Source organism: Haemaphysalis longicornis, unplaced genomic scaffold, assembly GCF_048455015.1.
Source record: "Haemaphysalis longicornis isolate Haplotype H1 unplaced genomic scaffold, Haemaphysalis longicornis Haplotype H1 scaffold_106, whole genome shotgun sequence".
Classification (NCBI taxonomy): domain Eukaryota; kingdom Metazoa; phylum Arthropoda; class Arachnida; order Ixodida; family Ixodidae; genus Haemaphysalis; species Haemaphysalis longicornis.
In genome coordinates this window covers 605,543-627,095 of record NW_027526211.1, presented here as the reverse complement: position 1 = coordinate 627,095, position 21,553 = coordinate 605,543, and the positions used below count along the sequence as shown (strand labels likewise).

Genomic DNA, 21,553 nt, shown 5'->3' with positions numbered 1-21,553 from the left:
AGTCTTTCCTATTCCTTTATGCGGTTTTTGAATCTCACTGGAACTGAAAAAGAGTAGTTTTCGTATGAACAGCAGTGTCATGTTTTATCACTACATTGTGCCACCTTTTAGATAGTAACAAATTAAAATTATTTCTGCCTATTTAAAAATTTCGTGTGGCTGAGAACACTGATTTTCAATGAGCTAGAGGACGTGCACTTTACAAAAAGCGGTAGGCTGTCTTTTTAAATTCCAGCACAATTAAGGTGTTCAATTTTTATTGTGCACTGACGTACTCAAGACGCAGCTTCATTTGTAGCAGGCATGTGTAGAAATGCGTATAAACGTGACACCTTTATTAAGCAACCTATAAGTGGCGGTGGTGGCCAACAGTGCCCCAAAAATTTGACGGCGTCCCTCAAGGTGTAACCCTGTCCCCCCCACTGTTCCCTTTCTTTGTTTTGGTTGTTTAGCCCCCCCTGACCCGGCCGGAGGAGGCAGTGAGAGGCGGCTGTACATCTGTGGCTAACGGCTGGCATGGCGGTCACTTGAGGCGCTGCACAATGACCGCGTTCAGCAGGTTGGCGTCTTTCAGCGTCGCCTTGTCGTCCGTCAGCTCCTTGTGCGGGAAGGTTGTCAGCAGGATGAAGGTCGCTGCTTCATACTCAGGCCGGGCGCTGGGTTGTTGAGAGAGTCAAGGAGAAAAAAAGGGGGAAACCCGCCCGCACCAATCGCAGGATACCCCCAATGCACAATACAGTATGCATTCTTTACTGGAGGACCTTTTTTTTTCTTTTTTTTTTTCCTGAAAGCTTTACAAGTTTTCACAAGCCATTTTGACAACTTTAGTTGTCACAGCCATTTCAACAACTTTAGTAGCCGCCTAATATAGAAGAGGAGTCCTTGGTATCCACACTGCACAGGGGGATGTATTTATGTGGCACAAGATCAACCAAATTTTGCAATCAAAAAAAAAAAAAAAAAAAACATCAGGCTTGGGTTTAACATCCCTAAAACTGCTAATCCTTTTTTATGCAATGGTACACCTATTGCATGCACGTGGTTTTAATGTTTTTTTTCCTCCTGTTGCACAAGTCTAACAATAATGTCTTTCTTGCTAGTACACATCACAGAAAGATATTTTACCTGTGAAAGCCCATTAGAAACACCAAATCTAAACAGCGCTTTGCATGTGTTAAATATAGAAATAACCCTAGACATCGTCCATTTTTTTTCCATTGTCCATCCACGCCTATTCAAATCGATCACCGGTGAACGAGGCTTTATGTTGCCGATTTTGACATGTTGTAGTCATTTCTGTACACCTAATGTGCCCCAGTGGTTAGTCTAAGCACTGCAGTTTTTGAATCAGTTTAATTTTTCTCGCTCCAGCGACACAGATTTTTGATGGCAGTTTTTGTCAGCTTATGTGTGTGTGTTTTTGCAAAAGGGGGCGTGGCTGCTGCACTTGACAAAAAAAAAGCATGCCACTCGTGGTTATGCTGCATTACCATCAATTTTTTTTTTAATCAAAAGGCTCCCAGCAAGTCAAATACCAAATTATGTTGTCAGCTTTGTCCCCCACATGTCTAATAAGTGGACCTGGCATTTTCAGCCAGTTTCCAGCAATTTCGGTTTCGTTTTTGCATTGCGAAATTCATATTTGGCGCTACTTGACAGTCACCCAACTGCAAGCTGACTTGCCAAGGCCCGCTTCTGTCTCGAAAAAACATGCCGCTTGTGATTTCACCACACTCAATCTTTACTTTTGCGATAACAGCTTCAGCTGAAAGTAAAAAAATAACACCAAGCCATCAGCAGATATCAGTTCAGAGAAGGAGAGCGCTTCCAATCAGCCTTGAACATTGCCAGCTATTTCACCAGCCAGTTTCATTTCTGTACGAGGGTATATCCGGAGGTCTAGTGTTCCTTCTTAGCACAACTGTATATTTTGTGGAAGCCTCCAACATGCTTTTCATTGTTTCTTTTCAGAAATGTTAGATGGTGCTGCAATGTAGGAGGCTTGCAGTGCTGAGCTCTCTTCATAGCACGACAGCTGCTTGGTGAAAGCTTGCTGGGCACGATTGTAGCGCATCCAACCTTTTCCCCTCAAGCAGGACTACCATAGCGAGAGCCAGAAGATGATGATAAACTCAATGATCACAACATCAACAAGCATCCATTACAGAGTTTGGTTTTCAACTTCAAGTGGATTTCTTCCCATCGCTTGCTTGCCCTGAATCTTGTGCTGGCCACAATCATTGACAAAGAGTTTTTACATCACGCGGGGACTAACTGGTACCTCTAATAATGTCAAACTACCAGATTTCTTCCAGACAACCATCAAAAATTTCGCATTTTGATATGGTGAAATCTTGTGGTGAAATGGCTTCACCACAAGATGCGGGCACTATGCGTGCTAACATTTTTCTATATCTCACAATTGTCCCGTGTAACTCATTTTTTTTTCTAGGACGGGTTTTTAATATGCTTACCTAGAAAATTTATATTCTAAATTTTTTCTACTACTAGTGGTTTGTTATACACAACTTCCTTTTTTCCATTTTCTTCGATGCAAGGACAAAAATTTTGAATTTGATCATTTTTTTCGCCTCATTATTTTAAAAACAAATACAAAAAATTGGTGTCGTTGAAAAGGGCAATGAATCGACTGCATTTTATGTCATTGCAATATGTGCCTAACCAATACGTTTAGCACACAAAAAAAAAGCTTTCCTAGACCCCTAAAACATTGGTCAATTTCCCGCGGTAACGAAAGAGTTAATAACCTCAATAGCTGACCTTCACGGCATGTTCGAACCTGAGTGTAAAAGTGGATTAAAAACACTGCTATTGCGTGAGCATTATTACCGCACACTGCAGGAGTAAGACAAAGTGATCAGCTGTAAGATGGGCACTTATATTAAACAATTAAGTACTCCGCTGACAACTACCATTGTTGCCTCATGAGAATGCTTACAGAACCAATGAAAGAAGGTTAATTAAGGGGGGGACACTGGTCTTGAGGACATTTTTGTAATTTTTTAACCTATGTGCTTGAGATTAATACATGAGGTGTATTTTACATCCCGAGCACAGTTCAGAGTTGTGCAACATGTTATGCCACCCGGTTTCTGGCAACTTTTTCATTATCTACCTACGAAATACTCGAATAGCTTTTATCCCTTTATGCTCTGGAAGGACCGGGAGTGCAACTATACCACAGCAGTGATTTTAGCATTGTTTCTGCAAACGCCGTAAACTTAAGAAATGTCAGGTCATCAATTACCAATTTTTGGTAAACTTGACTGCATAATATTTTGTGCTAGCAAAAAGAACTTCCATATTTTTGTGGTTTTATTGCACTGTTCCGTTCATATGCTTTCAAAGGCAGCAAAAATGATACAAGCCTGACCAGTAAATCCCGAGATATTGTACCCGACAGCTGACCTCATGGGAAAAAAATTGGTTCAGAGAGAACAGAGCACGAAGTTTCGAAAACATAGGGAAAAATTGTCATTTAGGCAACTTCAAAGGGCGACAGTGTTGTGAATACTTATGGTACAGATATAATATTTTGCAGGTACATTCTCTGGGTCCTGCAGACTGCAAATAAAGTTTATGCCGAAAATTGTTCTTTTGGCAAATTTATGGTCCTCAAGACCAGTGTCCCCCCCTCTTTCCAAGCAAGCAGCACGACTTGTTCAGAAAGGGAGGTCCTTACAGGTGTACTTTTAACCACTAAAAAAAGGATACGTCACAATGTACTTCCGGATGTCGCCAACCGTATGAGTGTGGTTCATCTGTGCAACCAGCCTGGAAAAAAAATAAGAAAGAAGGTAAAAATATGTTCCTCTTTTGCCTACAGGCGAATGTCACAAAGTTAGCAGCATCACACACAACGGTCCTGCATGACAGTCACTACCAGCAGGATGGGCTCATTTTCAAGAATTATTAACTAAGAGTTGTGAGCCTCCATAAGTGGTTTCAATTTGGAATCCATTCCTCGATCCTCGATGGGGCCCTTGCACTATGCAGTCAAGCCCATGTATAATAAATGCTGTTACAGCCAGGAAATTAATTGCCACATGGTGTTACTGGGTTAAGTATGCAAAAAAGTGAAGACTGGTTTAATGAGTTTAATAATGTAGCAAATATCGAAGCCAGTTAAAATATTTACAGCCCCCACCACACCCACCTCCTCAGTTCAGAACCACATTCCTGCCCCAAAAAGGATCTTTTAACCGAAAACAGAAACGTGAAGAATTTCCTGATTTTGCACAACACAATGTCAGTAGTGACACGATAACTGAAATACTAAAAACAGTTGCCAGTCTGCTAAATTATGTCAGCATTCAAGTGACACGTTCAAACGGAACTTGAGGCACCAGGATAATTGCACAGTGATATTTCTTGGCCGTGGCATTGTTCCGCGGCTCTCCATCGCATAAACAAGTCCCTCTGACATCATGCCGTATTTTTGCGCGTATAATCCGCATCAAAAATGCGAAAATTTCAGAGGTGAAGTAGAGGTGCAGATTATCTGCGAGGTAATTTCTTTGGTGTAGCTTTACTGAAATGTGTTGGGTCGTGATGCCCCTACAGCAGTAATAGTGACTAAGCCACTGTTATCCCACTGACAGTGCTTATTTTGCACACACAGCTCAACAATATACCAACCTGAAAAAATGTACACGGCAAGTCATCTAGTTATGTAGTCAGCTGGTTAAGTTCTTTTGCATAAGCAAATGTGTAATGCTGCTTGAGTAGTAGCTTTGGTCCATCCTCCGTTTATGTATAAAATATGCGGGCAATACGCGGGGGTATTTTTTTAAATTCATTAACGGAAAGTGAGGGTGCGAGTTATATGCAGGGGCGGGTTATACGCGCGAAAATACGGCAAGGCCCCTGCAAAAGAGTGTCACCAGAATCACTAGCCTCACCATGCCTTCACATTTGGCTCAGTTGTTAAATGTTTTCGCACAAAAATTAACACCGTTGTTACTGGGCCAATGCAGTCTTTTGAATGAACCAAATTTTTACCCTGCCTTTGCGGTCCCTTAAAGGGACGATGGGAGTCCACTGCCCACTATTCCAAAATGCCTCCCACGGACACTCGGAAGCAGACCTGCCAGCAGATCAAGTGCTTCCACCCTGGATGTGTGGAAGACGAAATTTTGGAACCACGCCCTCCTGTTTTCTGCACTCACAAACACGGCGAAGCCAGAGTTCAATTCAACCCAATTATTGATACGTTCACCTGTCATAATCTTTCTTCCACACAACTCCAACACACATGGCTCGCGCAGAAGAAAGCTGGATTAGATTGCATGAACACCCCTCTTTTCTTTTTTTTTTTGTTTTCAAATGCATATTCGTGAGAAAGCTAGGTCTTTTATGCATCATTTTGGACTGTTCAAATTTACGGCACCCGGAGCGGTGCCGTAAATTTATATTTCTATTGCGAGCGCAGTTCTGTGCAGCCCAGGACTGTTCTGAACAGTCAAGTGGAAGAGAGACCAGGCGTTTGTCATTCGGAAGCCATACTTGGTTCCGTCGGAGAGGCGTATCTGGATGTTAGTCGTGGGGAGGGCTTCGTTCAGGTGGACCCCCTCCTTGGCGTTCTTCTCCGTGTGCTCCCGGGGAGGCGTCGGCACCACCGGTCGGCTCAGCGTCGGTGTCACACTGCATCGGAAACGACGCAATGCACGCGCTGAACGAACGCACCCCCACAAATGATGAACACTTGCACCCGCAGAGTGGGAGGAACCCCTACGAGATATCGCAACTCAAGAACACACCGCAAAGTTACCTTGGAATTTAGTAACATGATGTACATGCATAAGTAATGAACAAATTTTCTGCTTGCAGCCAGCCACAATTTAGGCCCAAAATTGACTGAAGGCTGGCTGAGCTTAGTGCCCTGTTTTCAAAGGAGAGAAACAAAGCGTAATACAATTTTTTCGCGAAGAAGGTTGCCAAATGCTTCTTTGGTAATAGCATTGTTAGAATAATATATCAGTGCCATATTAGCATGTAAATACAGATAAAAAGCTTGCCCAACACAAGGTGTAGCTTTGCCAGGTGAGAGGGTACTTGATGCCTCAATTTTAATGCTTATGGTGACAACTTTGGTTCACCGAAGCAAAGTGCTTATGGGCTAGCTAAAAGAAAGAAGGCCTCACAAAATACAATGTTTAATTCCGGCAAATCCAGAATTAGACGGTCTTCCTAATTAAATGTGCATACATCTGTGGCGGGACACCTTCCCTCTTTATACTTTTTCTTTTGAGATTAAAAAAAGTGCTAGAAAGATATACTGTTCACTTTTGCTCCAACTCATGTGGCTATTTGACCCACATAATTTTGCGGTTCCAAATCGCTAACCAGCTGAGCTCACATTGGGCCTAATGTTACACTTACATTAGGCCTGATATAAGGCTTATATTAGCCCTCTGGTGGGCTTAAGATGACCGCAGCTGTGATGTAACTCTGGGTTAGGCCTCATGGTATGTTCTAGGCGCATTGTGCTGGTTTGCCGCACAAGCAGCAGCGCTATTTTCTATATCCTGGTGGTTCAGGGCATCATTTCCTTTGTGAGACCTCTGTCCCAGCATTCAATTCACGTAAGCGTCGCCGCCCTGATCGAGGTACCAAGAGTCATAGCCATGATTATCACGACGGAAGCCACGGGCGCCCACACACAGAAGGCTCTTAGCAATGTCATAAAAGCCGAGACGAACGAACAGTTTCAGCGACGCAAGCGACAAGACTTTGATATTGAAGCCGACGAACAGATTGTCTGTAAACAGTACAAAAGGCAGGGAGGAATCGATGCATTCATCAAGGCATTCTTTACACTTTGTCTCGGTGTCAGTCCCGTAGACCATCGGCACGGTACGCTGCAGGCAGTGGGTGGTAACAGGACAAGAAATCACCACTCCCTTGTCGATGCCCTAGTGTGTGCCACAGGCAACTTTATTGGGAAAAGTTCTGCGCCCACAGCGGTCCCTGTCTCGTGCAGGGTGCCTTTAATTGGATTAAGCCTAACGTTAGGCTTACCTTAGGCATCACGTTAGGCTTAGTCGAGAACACCGCAGCTGCGAGCTAATGCGTCTCCCCAAGTTACATTCAACCTAGTGTGCTTTAGTGGACTCACCTGCCCAGCCGGTGCCCCTCGCCCACGAAGGCCAGCCTGGCGCGGGCGGGGGCCACAAACTGCTCGTGCCGGTGGTCCTCCATGTTCAGGTTCACCTCGGCCCCTTCCGCCTCCTGCAGAAGCTCCCGGGGGATCTCCCTGCACAGGCCACAGAGACGGGTTACTGCCTTCCTTGCACGCAGCTGATGCTGACTGCCTCGACCTCCCGTCTTAAATCTGAGCGGTGGATTGCGTTTCACGACTGCTCGTCCATCCACTTCTTACTAGGCTCAAGCAAAAAACAACAAATAGCAAACAAGCTGTGCGGCCTGCATAACTGTTTCCTTTTTTTTTTGGGTGTTAGTGTAGGGGGCGGAGGCATTAACACGCCGAACTTACACCTGGGCTATGAGACGCACCGCAGTGGAGGGCTCCGGATTAATTTTGACCCTCCTGGGCATCCTTACCGCGTGCCAAAATCTCGAAACACGCGCATTTTCTCTTTTCACCTCCATCTGAAAAGCGGCCATTGTGGCCGGGATCAAACCCACGTTCTTGGGTCCAGCCGAACAATGCCTTATCCACCGAGCCACCACAATGGTTACAGAAGTTTTTTCAAGATGCTGGCAGTGCAGAATACCGCAGAATATAAATATATACCAGGGTGTTGAACCCGAACCAAACTAAACTGCAAACCGAAACTGAACCAGTATTTTTGCCAGAGCTGAACCCGAACTGGAACCGCCATCGTTGACGTCACAAAACACCTGATGCAGTGGGAGAATCGAAATTTTGGCTTAACTGTTTAATTCTCGGTGAATAAAGCATCGTTTGCTGCCGGACAAGCGCTATGGGCACTGTAAAACACTTAATCTTTCGAATAAAACAAAACAAACTTGTATTTTGTCTTCATGGCCCCTTCAAGGATTCCCAGGTGGTCAAAATTTTTCTGCTGCCCTGCAATATATGGTGTGCCTCATAACAGACGTATAATTTTGAAGTGTGCTGCCAGGAAAAAAAAAAAAAAGAAAAGAAAAAAGAAGGCCGATAACTTTGAAATTATTTTGTGCATAATTCATACTATAGTTTGTGCTTTTCCTCGCTCCCCTCAGCCATCAAATAAGGGCAAAAGAATGAGGCAGGTTTTACTCTCGACGTCCCTTACTTTGTTCGACCTTTCGGAAAAGCAAACTAGTCATCACCCCGTATAATGCCTGGTATAACTCTCAGGACGTGTAGGATGGACAAGTTTACGTTGGGCATTTCTCACTTTACGTTGACATTAGGAGTTTGTTACAACTCACTCTAGTATGTCACTACCGTACAGCTGTCAAGGTCATATCTTGGCTTTGTACCAAGAAAACTACATGAAATGCAACACATTTTTGAGTCACGTGATAAAGAACAACCTCGGCTCCGATTTGTGAAAGTTTGACGAAAATCCAAGATGACCTTTTCATATGTTTTCAAATTAGAGCGAAATTCCCGAGCAGGGCAGCATTTTTCAAATTGAACCATTTTTGCTGGATAAAATAAAATTGCCATGAACGATGAAAAATGATGTGAAGAATAATCAGAAAATTTAACTCCATACCTTGTTTAGATGCAGAAAAACAGGACCCAACATTTTGGAATGTTTTGAAAATATATCATGTTTGTAATTTTTAATCAGACAGAATTCCTCGTGGAAACAGCAAATAATTATGTTAACTCATTTAAGATTACGCAATGTCTCGACTTCAAAGAAATCTCGGCAATAGTAGAGTTTTACAGACGTAAAGTTTAAAATTTCGTCTGATTTGTCCAAAGCACCTGTGACCCGAGCCAGTTTTGGTATTTTTTTTTACAAATTCAGATTTTTTTTCCTGCCAATTAAATTCAGGTATCCTATTCCCTGTGCACAAGCAGCTACATACAAATTTTTCGTCCAAAATAAAAATGTCGACCCGACACACCTGTCCCGTCTCTCATAAAAACACAAAAACTTTTTTATTCCCTGGACAACATACGGGACCTAAGGGATGGGCGAGAAAATGGCTCGCGGATTGTCACTACTTCGTATACTCCCCTCCCCCTATATCGGGCAGTAATTGTTTAACTCTTTCAGGACCGCGCACAGGCCATCGATCACATATGATCGATGCTTCCATGCGCCTGCAGAATACAAATTTACATTCGATGGAACACCTGACGACATCTAGAAGATGGTTTGAAAACTTGTTTTTTTCCTTTTGTGCTATTTTCTTTTTTATCGCCAGGCAGCGACGCATCAGATATTCCTTTCTGACAGGCGGTTGTTTCGAATGTAAACAAACATGGTGCCATGCTAGCATGCGGGTGCGATAAGATATCCACGTCTGTCTCATCTCACGCATCTTCAGCTTCCGCTGTGGAATTTAACGATGATAGTCGCAGTGAAGAGTCGAAATGCGACTTTACGAGCTCAGATTCAGCTCGAGTGCGGTTTCGGGTGTTTGATCAGCCTGGAACGCCAAGTGGGACTCGAAGGTCAGTGTTGGTTTCGGTTTCAATTGGCTCTCAAGTAGGTCTCGATATATTTTATCGCTGGTTTATATCTGTTGGCTAGGGTGTCAACCACCTATGGTGGTGATCTCATGCCACCAGCGCAGAACCGAATCGAGTTTTTGCCGAGACGAGAGCCCGGCGTGTATCTGGGCGACGGACGTAGCCACAGTTACACCTAGCTGCATCAAACTTTTACGATCAAGAAACAAAGCATTGTGTCACATTTTGCGCATCCTGAAATTTTTTTAGATTATCATATTTACGTTTTTTTTACTTTTTCTGCAGTTTTTTTTACGAATTTCTTACTTCTGGATTTTTTTTCATGGTGCATTGTGCAATGTTTAAGTAAAACATGGTATTGTATATCAAAGAACATATAATAAGCTGCATTTTGGTATATGATGAAGCAAGATGGTGCTTTTGCTTTATGGAATAAAAAATTTGTGCCGAGACCTCTCTTTTTTATAACTTTTTCCGGCGGTACCAGAAGAGTTAAACACGTCTTTGAAACTACCCCGCCGTTATGTGTAAAAAGCAGTATTAAATTTTGCTTGTATTTTGTTTCTGCGGATGCCTTAAGCTACTCAACACTATTTTCTCACTTCACTGACAACTCACCAAACCGGTTCGATACGTGATTTAGCCGATCCGGAACTGAACCGGAACAAAATTAATTTACCTGAGCCTGAACCGTAACCTAATTCTTATTTTTTTCAGTTCGACACACTGATATATCTACAAACATATAGTATGAGTAAGAACACGGCAAGAACAATAAAGATGATTACTCATGTATCGGCAAAGGAACTTGCCTTCATCAGAGTAAGGTTTACATCACATTAGAGGCAGTAAAGTGGTGTAAAACTTACTTTGGCAAGTCTCTTTGCAACACGTAAGTAAACATCTTTGCGATTGTTCTTGCCTTGTCTCCGGCTATTTGCTCCTACCATCTCAACACTCTTTGTGGGTTTTCTCTTTTCCTAGATTTACACATACGCACGAATACACGCACACGCAGAAAGACAGACAGAGAGACAGCAAAAGAGAGCGAGAGGGCTCTCACCCCTGCCGGATGGCCTGGAGGAACTCCTGGCTCTCCTGGTCTTGGTAGTTGTGCAGGGGCCCGTCGTCGATGCTGAACCCGTCCTGCCACATCTTCAGCACTCGCGACACAGGCGGCGGAAGCGCGGCCCCCCCGCTGCGGCCGGCAGATCCCTCGGCCGCCGAAGGCGCAGACACCGGCTGGCTATCGTTGGACATGCAGCCCAGCCGGTATCCGGTGCCCCGGAACCAGCTGGCCCCACCCCCGTGAGCGCCGTGGCGGGCAGCCTCCTCCGAGCCCGGTTCCAAGACCTGGGCACCGTGCCTGCCAATAGGAAAACGGCACTTACTCGAGATTCAAAGTGGCAACAGTTAATCGTTTAAAAATAATAAAAAAAATCCTGCTGTGTGGATGAAATGCATGAAAGGAAACCTTCCAGAAATGAACCAACATGGGCAAGCAACAAAGCAGGTGCTAATTCCTATACTCGGGTACGAATCAACCCTTTGAAGCCCAAAACTTTGTTATTTTGCTTCAGCGTGTGAGAAGTTTTTCATGATCTAAAAGGACTTCCGACATCACAAATACGAAGTCAGAAAAAAATCTGGTTCATTAGGACGGACACTAGGACACACTGGGCACTGGGAAACAGTGGGCACTGGCTCTCCATGTATCACTTGAACCATGGTTTATGGTTCAAGTGAAGATAATATCGTCAAGTTTGTATTGCTATCATTCGTAATAACAACGAAATTGCACTATTTCGGTTAACTTTCACTAGCCTATTCAGCCACCCGGGCTTGACGCGAGTTGACATGCGTAAACAATAATTTTTTTTAGCGCGCGGAAATACGTGCTGCCCTCTTGTCTAATTTTTGAAGGTCTGGGATCTTTTGTCTGTCAATAGATGGTGCTAAATGTCGAAAATACCACAAAGTGCGAGAGAAAAAAAAAATATTGTTTGAGTTGTTGCCCCTGAGCAATACTGGGCATCAAAGGGTTCAGAACGGCAATAGAACATGTAGTGTGTCACTCCACTGAAGCAACAGACCTTGATGTCGACGCGTACACACGGTTTGAAAGGAGATGGCCTCGTCTGCTATTCCTCATATAATTTTTCACTGGTGCAGCAGTTTATAAGGAGATTAAGCCCAAAAAATCCCGAAAACGACTCGCATCACGTTCAAGATACTCGCAGTAACGTTAACACTTTCATCACCACAGCCAGCTGTGGCGATGCAGCACAAAGGCAACTTCCATTACACTTTAAAGTTATCTAGCTTGGTATAGAACAGGGTACACAGATCCTGCCCACTTTTCGCCAATGTTCAGCGTGGACCATGCAATGTGGACCACAGCGACTGGGGTAGTTTTATTTCCACACCAGGTGACCCTCCATACACATCAAGTCAAGGGTTGTCCTTGCCATTTTTGGACAATTCCACTACATGGTTTACACATCATATGCTAAGGGGTCTGGGGGAAGCAGTGTTGGCTTTCTCTATATTATTTCTCGAACTGCTATTCCAGTTACAGCACGATCAACCAGCCACAAAGAATTCTTTTTGCACACGGCCCTCGTCAGTAGCCACAAAACGTTAAAAGGCAAACTGCAACGAAATTGCACCTGTCCCAAATTCTGCCTCATAGTGTGGTATACACCGCTGGAGTCTCTTGTGACCCAATTTTTATCTCCACATGTGCGCACTATTTTTATTAAAACTGTTTGATAATACACCACACTAGCCAACGCAGCACCTAGCAGAGGGTCGCCACAACTGGCCACCACTGCACCAAACTTACGGATGTGACATTAGAGTCAGGACTCCCGTCATCACCGTCGCCTGTCCTCAGTAGGCCTTGTACGCGCGGCCTCACACAAGTATAATTCGTGCCTCTAGCATGAATGCTTGCTTGAAAGCACTGCAGCCTGGGCCCAATTCCTTAGAACTTGAAGACTGCCAGAACCACTTATCTTTGAGACCTGTGCTACAAACATGTTCCGCACACACATGCCGAAAAGTTTGAGGACAGACTGGTTACCGCCAGATTCATTTCATACCCAAGAATTGGATTTAAATGGGGTACATGCCAAACTGTCTAGTGCATGCAACACTGAGTACGGTCACGCCTTCTTTGCATTTCGTTTCGGCAAGCACTGTGAACACACAACCAGCTGACAAGACGATGGCAATGGCAATACAGAGCTGACCGCATTCTCTGATTTTAGGCCACCTTATCGGTCGGCAGCACTCTCATCGGTTAGTAGCATCATTTTAGCCATCTTGCAGCTGGCCAGAATGATGTTTATCCGCTGGTTGAGCAGTTAACCCAAAGCTCAAGCTGGTTGCACTCTCATCAGTTCCTAACACTGCCTTCACCAACAACCCGCAACAGAGCACCAACAACACACCACGCACGTAGAAAAAACAGTGAGCATGCCTCGGGACTGAGTAGGACTTACTTCTTGGCGGCCTTGAACACCTCGACCACGAAGTTCTCCTTGCTGTCGGGCTTCTTGCCCGGCCCCAACACCTGCTGACCACTGCGACAATTGGGTCAAGGAACCTCAGCACTAGCACATGGGCCGGGGACATGCAAAACACAGCAGTGATCAACCCACACACATGCAGCAATCACAGCAGACCATCTTTTCTTTATGCTTGACTGGTAGCATGGCAGCAGAATAAGAAGGACATTTAGGAGTGTAAACCTGGTACTAACAGGATTAGAGTACCCCAGGGTGCATTCCTCTCGCCCCCTCTCTTCAATCTTTCAGTGTGACTAGCACTGAAACGTGAAACCTAGAAATATGATGAAGTAAAACCCGAACACCGAAACACAAACCCAAATATGCAAAATGAAACGTTGTTCCTCGTGCAGGCTACATGAGCAGCTTCAGGATTCAGGAACTTTGGCATTCAGAAACTTCAGCAATGTAACAAGGTTCAGTAATAACCAAACTTTGTTACTGTAGCTGAACGATGCGATAATGCCATTCACATAAAAGAAACCGCGCAATTTGGCCACTTGGATCCATATTTTGGTGCTTGTGTTTCCTGTGTGTGTCGCTATAACTTCCAAGCATTCCACAATAACATTTATCATTACAATGCTTCTCAAATATAAAATAGAGCCCTCCATACAAAAAAAAAAAATTACTGAAAAAAAAAAGCGTTAGTCTAAAATAAAACACTAAACCAAAGATAAAATTTGTCAGCAAGAAATGACAGGAACGGGTCATTTATATAATCAGTCCTCGACACCATAACAAGTGTCCGGATCACGCAAAGCCTTTACTTCTGGGTACTCCCTCCAATGGTACGTAAACGTATCTATAAATTTTCAATTACTGCAACTTAAATTGCACACACACATGTGCACACATACTTACTTCAAGGGGCCAGAAAGACTAAATACATTTTCACTCATTACAACGCCTGGCTTGCCCCCATGCTAAGACCGCAATGTTACTGCAAACTTAAAAAAAAAAAGAATATTTTATATACAAAAGAAAACAGATCTTCGAAGCATTTGTGACTCCCTAGCCACTTTTCGGCAGCTTTTCTACAACATCACGAAGTCTTGTTTCTGTGATTGGTGGCTGCTGGCCTAAGCCATTGCCAATACAGTAGCCGACGAATTTTTCAGACCTGGAGGGGACTGTTTTTTCGGACTTGCTGGATATTTTGGACTTCCCCAAGAAACCGCCAGTTGCTTTATAGGAGCAATGACTCGCGGATTTTTTGGACCTGGAGGGGAACGAAAATTAGTCCGAATGAAAGAGCAGCCTGCAAAATCCACAAATCATTACTCCTATAAAACAACTGGCGGTTTGTTGGGGAAGTCCAAAATATCCAGCAAGTCCGAAAAAACAGTCGGCTACTGTAAACACAACTGGGTGATTGTAGTGGGTCCTCTAGATCTGCTTGATTGTATCACTTGAACGCTAACGTGCAGTTCACACACACTGACAACCGTGTTTTTTAACGTTTCTCTCTACTGCGCCACTGCCGACACCGCGCAGCGCAAAATTTGAAAGTTTAAAATATTTTTCAGGTTTCCTCGGTTAAAAAAATGTCTTCCATAGCTGGACAAGAGCTGAGTAATACCTGTGCCACACGTATTTGAAAAATGACATTAGGTGTTTAAGGCCTTAAGACACCGTGCGTGCTACATGCGAAAACGCAAAGGCATTAGAGAGTTTTAGCTAACCGTTTTCGACGGTCCGCTCCGGTATCGGGGGCACGCTCAGCGCAACCGGAGCCAATGCAGTTCGCAGACAAGCGCGCCACGCATGCGCAATGGCGTTCCCGCTTGCTATCGGAGCGGAGCGGACCGTGAAAGACGGTCAGCTAAAACTCTCTATTGTTAGGCATGATGGTGATAATGACAAAAAAGAGAAATGCACTCATATTTTAGAAGTTTTCAACGTAGAGAAAAACGTCTTGCAAGGGTTAAAAATGTTTCTTGTGAAAGAACACGTTATGCGAAATACGTAGCATTTTCTAAAAAATGGTGCGAGCTGTTCCTAAAAGTGGCTTCAGCAGCTGCCGTCGCCTGCCAGCGGTAGTCAAATCTGAAGTATTCAGAGTGATGAGTAACAGGATGCTTTCTTTTGCCACTGTTTTAGTGAACTTCGTCTTCTTCGGAACTTTGCCGCCAAGAGGGCACAAAAAATCATATTTCCAAACTCAGCTACATTTCTGCATCAACACTCTGGTGCTGAGAGTTTCGTTGGTTCCATTTCATAGTCCATCGCGTTCGAGATTAGCCAGATTTAAGGCATTCGTGAAGATGAACGAGTTGTGCATAACTGCTTAAACCAAAAATGACAGAGCAAATGGCATTAGATTCTTGTGTGTAGCAGCAAATTAATGACATTAAAACTGGAGGCATTAAGCATTTAATTCATTTTTTGTGTGCTGTGGCACGGGTATTCGGTTTTCTCAGTTAAAAATGCCTTCCACAGCTGGAGTAGAGCTGTGTAATTTACGAAAAGCTACATCTTTCACAAAATTGGACGTTGTATTTTATCCTTACGGCCCTTTAACGGCGCTCGAATGCAAAGATAAACAGCGGCGTCACGAGGGACCGGGACAAAACATACCTGCGCTCTGAGCCACCCGCATAAAAGGCCTGTCCTTCTTCCTCTGTACCGCTGTCGTCACGGGCAAGGTCTGCGAGCCCCTTGATCCTGGATCAATTAGTATACGTAATGTAACCGGTGTAAGAAGCTACAAAATTCAAAGGAAGCAAACGTAATTAATAATTTAGAAGCTGTCCTCGTGCCAAGCAAGTAATTAGGTTAGTTGTGCAAAATAATTTTCAGGAATGAACAAGATAAACTTTTAAAATGATAGGAAGCAATGACGTACACAAAATGATAAATGTTTAGCACAAAGGAGGAGGTCAGCGTTACGCAAGCAGGTGGTGATGATCCCAACGAGTCCATTACTCACAAGACAAGCAGAGAGGTACGTTTCAAGATCACACACTGGCCTCTGAAGTGAAGGCGCAAACAGTATCACAGCTAATGCGCGAGAGAATTTCTAAATAGCATCAAACATTAGTCTCGTGTGGCAAGAAAATTACAGGCAATGTGAAACTTCACACAAGCGCATGGGGAAACTTCATACAAGTGCAATTGCGGAAAATTGCCCTGCATGCTCAAATATGACTTTAGATGTTACATTAATGCGAAAGATAAGAAAGACAAGAAGCTCTTTTTTGACCTTTCAGGGTTGGGAGAAGAGAAAAGGTTTTGCTAAGGAAACATGGAAGACCACGCCAGACTGCACGTTGGGAATGGATGTACAAGCTGTCAGCCCAAAGCATCTTTGTTAAGACCAAATACTCTGATCACCTTTTAGGTGGTCTGAGCATTCAGTTTACCAAGCATCCTTTGACACGTAGACACGCATCGCATTCAGGATTCGCCTTACTCTAACGACCATCTTACATCAATGTCACCTTACCGACAGCTTAATGGAAACAACCGCTGTTTCATAAAGATATCTGAGAACACCCAGGCACTTCTTATGGGCTGCAAATGTGAAAGAAAGAAAGTCCAGTTGATTGCCTGAGCTCTACTGGCTCACATTGTCGAAGGGCTTCGTAACCTTGTTGCTTGAGACGCTCTCCTTTGCAATCCACCTTGACGCTTTCGAATGACTTCAACCTGCCGTCTCTGTGCTGGCCATCCCTGCCACCACGAAGTGGGACACCTGACGGCGCGATGAGCAATTCATCTGCCTGTCTGTTCGCTCATTCAGCCACATTATTCCGTTCTTTCATTTGCAGTGTGCTGGCTAGACAACCACCTCAAGCTACTGCCGAGTTTAATCTCGCGCTACGCAACACCTGGTGGTACGGAATGCTTCCTAAAGAGCCATTGTACGGTTTCCAATGCCGGCATTTTCACTCAATGGGTCCATTTATCGCTTTCACGTTAAAACGACCACGGTCAGCGATCGCCGGTCAGCGGTTCAGTCAGTTCACGGTCAGCGATCGCCGATTTGAGAGAGTTCGACAGAAGAACACAAGCAGTGATGCGCACTCACCTTCCACTCGACCGGGCCGGAGCCTTGCCCTTGTCCGATGCGATGGTGACGTGCTTGGGACTTTTGGGCGGCTCGACTGGCTCGGGAGATGGTTCCCGAGAGCTGGTGCGGTCCATGCTCTCGTCGTGGTCCTCGTAGAACGAGGCCAGCGCCAACTGTGGGGAGCAGGAAGGAGCAGCGAGGTCAGCTCGAAGACCAACTCACATGCGAAAAAACGCTCTCATGACCCGTCAAGGCCATTGCTGTGACACTGTCGCAGCACGCCACAAAATACTGGCTTACCAATCTTGGAGATTTGGTGGAACCAAAGTGCACACCAAACAAGAGGAAGAAGAAAAAATGCCTAATACCCCTGTCACACCGGCACTTTCAATCGCGATTGAGTCGATCCGGATCGAGCTCAATCCGGATCGGGCGCAATCTACACGGCAGTTTCAATCGCGATCGAGCTCGATCCCGTTCGAACTCAATCCTGGTTTCTCGAGCGCGATCGAGGCTTCCAAGCGCGATCGAACGAAAGCAACGATACTCTCGTCCCCGCTCAGTAATGACACAGAAGGTGAAAACTTCAACTAATGCCACAAATTGTGTCAAATAACTTGACCCAAACAAGCGTGCGGTAACATTTCCATAGTTACGCATACCTACGACCGCGCGAAGTTACCAGACGCCGGCCGCAAATACACTGTTAGCGCCATCTGGCGTACACAAGTGCAACCGGTGCAACTTCTCGATCGCGATTGAAACGGGCCGTGTAGCAGCGGCAGTGTGTCAAGCGCGCTCGAAAACTCGATCGCGATTCACTTCAATCGCGATTGAAAGTGCCCGTGTGACAGGGGTATAAATTACGTTGATCGGAACACTTTGACCCTTTCGACCCTGGTGTCGTCATTTGACAACACTGCACATAATATTCTCTAGCGCCTTGAGAACAAAACCAAAACTGCTAGTTTTCTGGGAAAGAGTTCTTCAAGGACGCTTCTTGTGATTGACATCACCACTGTTGTGTTTTCGTGTAGCTGGACGCTATGAAAAAGAAGCTCCAGTGGACAGAAGGTATAGTGACAGGTAGGGTAGAGAAAACTGAAATCCTGGTTTGTCAAAGTGTCTATTAATCTTTAAATACTTGCACTGCCAACTTTTTTTTTTTCCTGTAGGCTCAGGGTGCCAGAGCTTCTAAGAAAATTGAAGTTTTTTTTTTTCTTTCTACTCGAAAGAAAAATTTTGATTGCCTAATGACCTAATTATTGCTATGCCTGTAAATGAATAAATACTTGCACTATCACCTAATTTTTCATTCCTGTGGTTCTGAGGTCCGAAACTGTATGAAAACATGCAGAAAAACAATTCTCGCTTGAAATGACAATTTTGGGGCTGAAAGGGATAAGGGTAAGTTTACCCTGGTGTATTATACAAGTAAAGACGCGAGAAATCCACAGGCACAAAAGTAGAACTGCCCAAAATTACACGTTTTGGTGTTCTTGAGTAGCCCGATAGAGTCATTACAAAGCCCGATAGAGTCATTACAAAGAACACAGAAAGAAATTGAAACCCTAAGGGCCGTTCCCACTTGCGACGAAAGCGACGTGAATTTCATTGCTTTGCCACGCGACAGTCGTTTTTGTGGAATGGTCGGGACCACATTTTGCCGTCGCACGACAAAGCGACAAAATTCCCGTCGCTTCCGCTTGCTTTCGTCGCAAGTGTGAATGGGACTTTACAAGCACTGTCAAATTACCTTATGAGACCAATTCCTGGATTTTGTAAGCAATGTGATGGGTTCTTCAGGTCGATTTGCACGCTTTTTTTTTTTACAAGAAAGCTGCATTCGAAAGAATCGTTTTCTCTTTAACTGTGCTCATTTAATTGCCGATGTCAGCTACATAGGAAGCACAATTTCAGGCCACACAATACAATAATTAAATAATTAGAAGCATGTAATTACACTGCATGAACAAAAAAAACCTACATTTACTGCGAAATAGGAGAAAATCCACATCTTCAGAATCGGCAATGGCATCAACAAGCAACGCAAAGTAGGGTGATGTCACTGGAGCGGTTCGGAAGGCAGATGCTAAATTCCGTGCCATTTTCTCATCTTACAAGTGTCACATAAAATTAGCCATCAAAGCTGTTCCAATAAATAGTGAAACACAGATTACACAGGTGGAACTTCATCATACAGCAAAAGTTTAACAAATTCACCTCAGCGCCCTTTCAAAGTGGAAGGATGAAATTTGTTCAGGATAGCCACAGTTTATGTTCTTTTGCTGATATGGGACACAGAAGTTACGGCTGAACATTAAGCAGCAAATTCCTCAGCCGCTTGGCCGTCATAGCAAGCAAGAATGGGTAAAAGAAGCTCGCACAGTGGCGTAAATGTGTTGTGATAAAAGCCACAAAAAACAAGGACACAGTACAGCACGCATGGCCATCCTATGCCCTTGTTCTCTGCATTTGTTATTTGTGTGCTTAATGACCTCCTATCTTGGGCATGATAGAGAAACCAGTCATTGTCTGCGCAGCCCAATAAAGGTTATGGCATCACCAGAGAGGGGCCCACACCTTGATATTCATGAACACTACCATTCCTCCCAAAATGCTCCGCACGCCTCTCTGTTCAGTTCAAACGAATGAACGATTCCCGGACAACCTTTATTCCAACTTCTACGACCACACCATATTTTATTGTACAGTAAATTACTACCCCATATCGCACTCACTCTAACAAATGACTGTAATTAGTTAATATACTTATTGAGAGTAGAGTCAGCTTTCTGCATGCTGAATGAACTTCCCGTGCTTGAAATACTAATTATAATAGCCCAGCTAATTTACCAGGGGTACTTTTTCGACATCAAGACTAAAAATGGACGTTTTTCAACTTCTCACGGTGAGCTGACAGCGCACTCGAAAACCTGTTTGCTCCAGAGCGCCTGAGAAAAGTAAACTAAAATGGGTTGCTAACGAATTCACGAGCTGTTAGAATGTAAAAATGCATCGTGGTACATTTTAATTGTAATGTAGCGGAAAATCAGTTCAGTACTATGACATTTGCATTAGTAAAGTAAAGCCTTTAATAATTGCACCCAGCCCCTCTCCCCTCCCATGGCCAGTGCAGAAAGCTTGGGTATCATTTTGCAACAAACGTCGCATCATTAATGCTAGCTTTGCAATGTCTGCCATAACATAGGGCAGGAAGGTGATTTTTCGTACTGCATTGATTCAGGTAGTTCTGACCAGTATAATTGAATTAGAGATTTGTGAATATTGGTGTCGGGCGCGATTCCGCAATTTTGATCTTAGAAATCACGTCTACAAAAGTTTCAAAACGAATGAAGAAATTAAAAGACCACTAACACGACAATAACACTGACATCTTTCGTTGCAGACAACAGGCGACTTGCAACGGCGACCCCACGACTGAATTTGGCTGACAATCCATTCATGGCTACGTGCCAGTTATTTACACCTCATTGAAACAAAGTCATCGAAAGTGACGTGGTGCACTGAATTGAAATGACACTGCGAGCCGTGCAAATAATACGCAGGCACGTTTTCTGTTGCACGCATTTATGCTAATCGCAGTTATGTATGATCGTGCGGCGTTCGAGTTTCCGAAACACCGCTGCATTCAGCATTCCGGCAAGCGCTCTCGGCGAATGCGGAACGGTGACGCGCGTTTGCCGTGAGCTTACGTCACGAAAGACGCAAATCGTTGTAACACGCCTTCCTATATTCAACGAGGAACAATACGTGCAAGTGTATACGGTACAACACAACCTCCGCATTCCTAATTTTCCTCGAAGCTCGTGCAGAAAAATGGGGAACGAATACAATTGCTGACCCCCTGCCCAATTATGTTTGCACTTAGAGGAGCTTTAGGCGCCCATATTATGCACTCACTACTTAAATTGTCTGTCACACCTACAAGTTTAGGGCGTCAGAGCTCACGCTGAAATCGGAGCAGTTTTGGCAAGAGCTCTGCGCGTTCATACTTTTCATCGGGCGCGCAAAATTCTACGGCGCTCGGTCCATTTCGTCTTTCGGCAAAGAGTAGGCCCTCACCTGAAGGTTCCACGCAGCGGATTCGAGACATAGCTTGGCGCGGGAGCTGTCTGCGCCGGTGACACCGCAAAATTGGGCGATCAGATCGGAGTGCTCACTGTCCGCCATGCTTATTCCGAGCAAAAAACGAGAGAAACTGACCTGTCACCTTAGGTTGAAAAGGAGGTAGTGGCACTCTAGACGCAACTATTGCGTGCGGCGTGCTCGCAAGCGCTCACCGCCGCAATCAATTGTGGC

General features: G+C 44.4%; 1 protein-coding gene across 2 annotated transcripts; it reads right to left on the bottom strand.

Annotated features, from left to right (window-relative positions):
• Positions 1-314: 314 nt before the first annotated feature.
• On the bottom strand, positions 315-21,477 carry LOC144160561 (NSFL1 cofactor p47-like). Of its 2 annotated transcripts, XM_077691819.1 has the most exons (9): positions 21,317-21,477; positions 17,249-17,403; positions 15,796-15,882; positions 13,150-13,230; positions 10,707-11,009; positions 7,139-7,276; positions 5,527-5,664; positions 3,736-3,795; positions 315-656 (listed from the first exon to the last, which is right to left on the bottom strand). In XM_077691819.1, the coding sequence occupies exons 1-9, from the start codon at positions 21,422-21,424 to the stop codon at positions 524-526; spliced, it is 1,203 nt and encodes a 400-aa protein (XP_077547945.1). In that variant the 5' UTR covers positions 21,425-21,477; the 3' UTR covers positions 315-523. The 2 variants fall into 2 exon arrangements, with proteins under 2 accessions (XP_077547945.1, XP_077547946.1); XM_077691820.1 differs by lacking the exon at positions 15,796-15,882.
• Between the last annotated feature and the right edge of the window lie 76 nt (positions 21,478-21,553).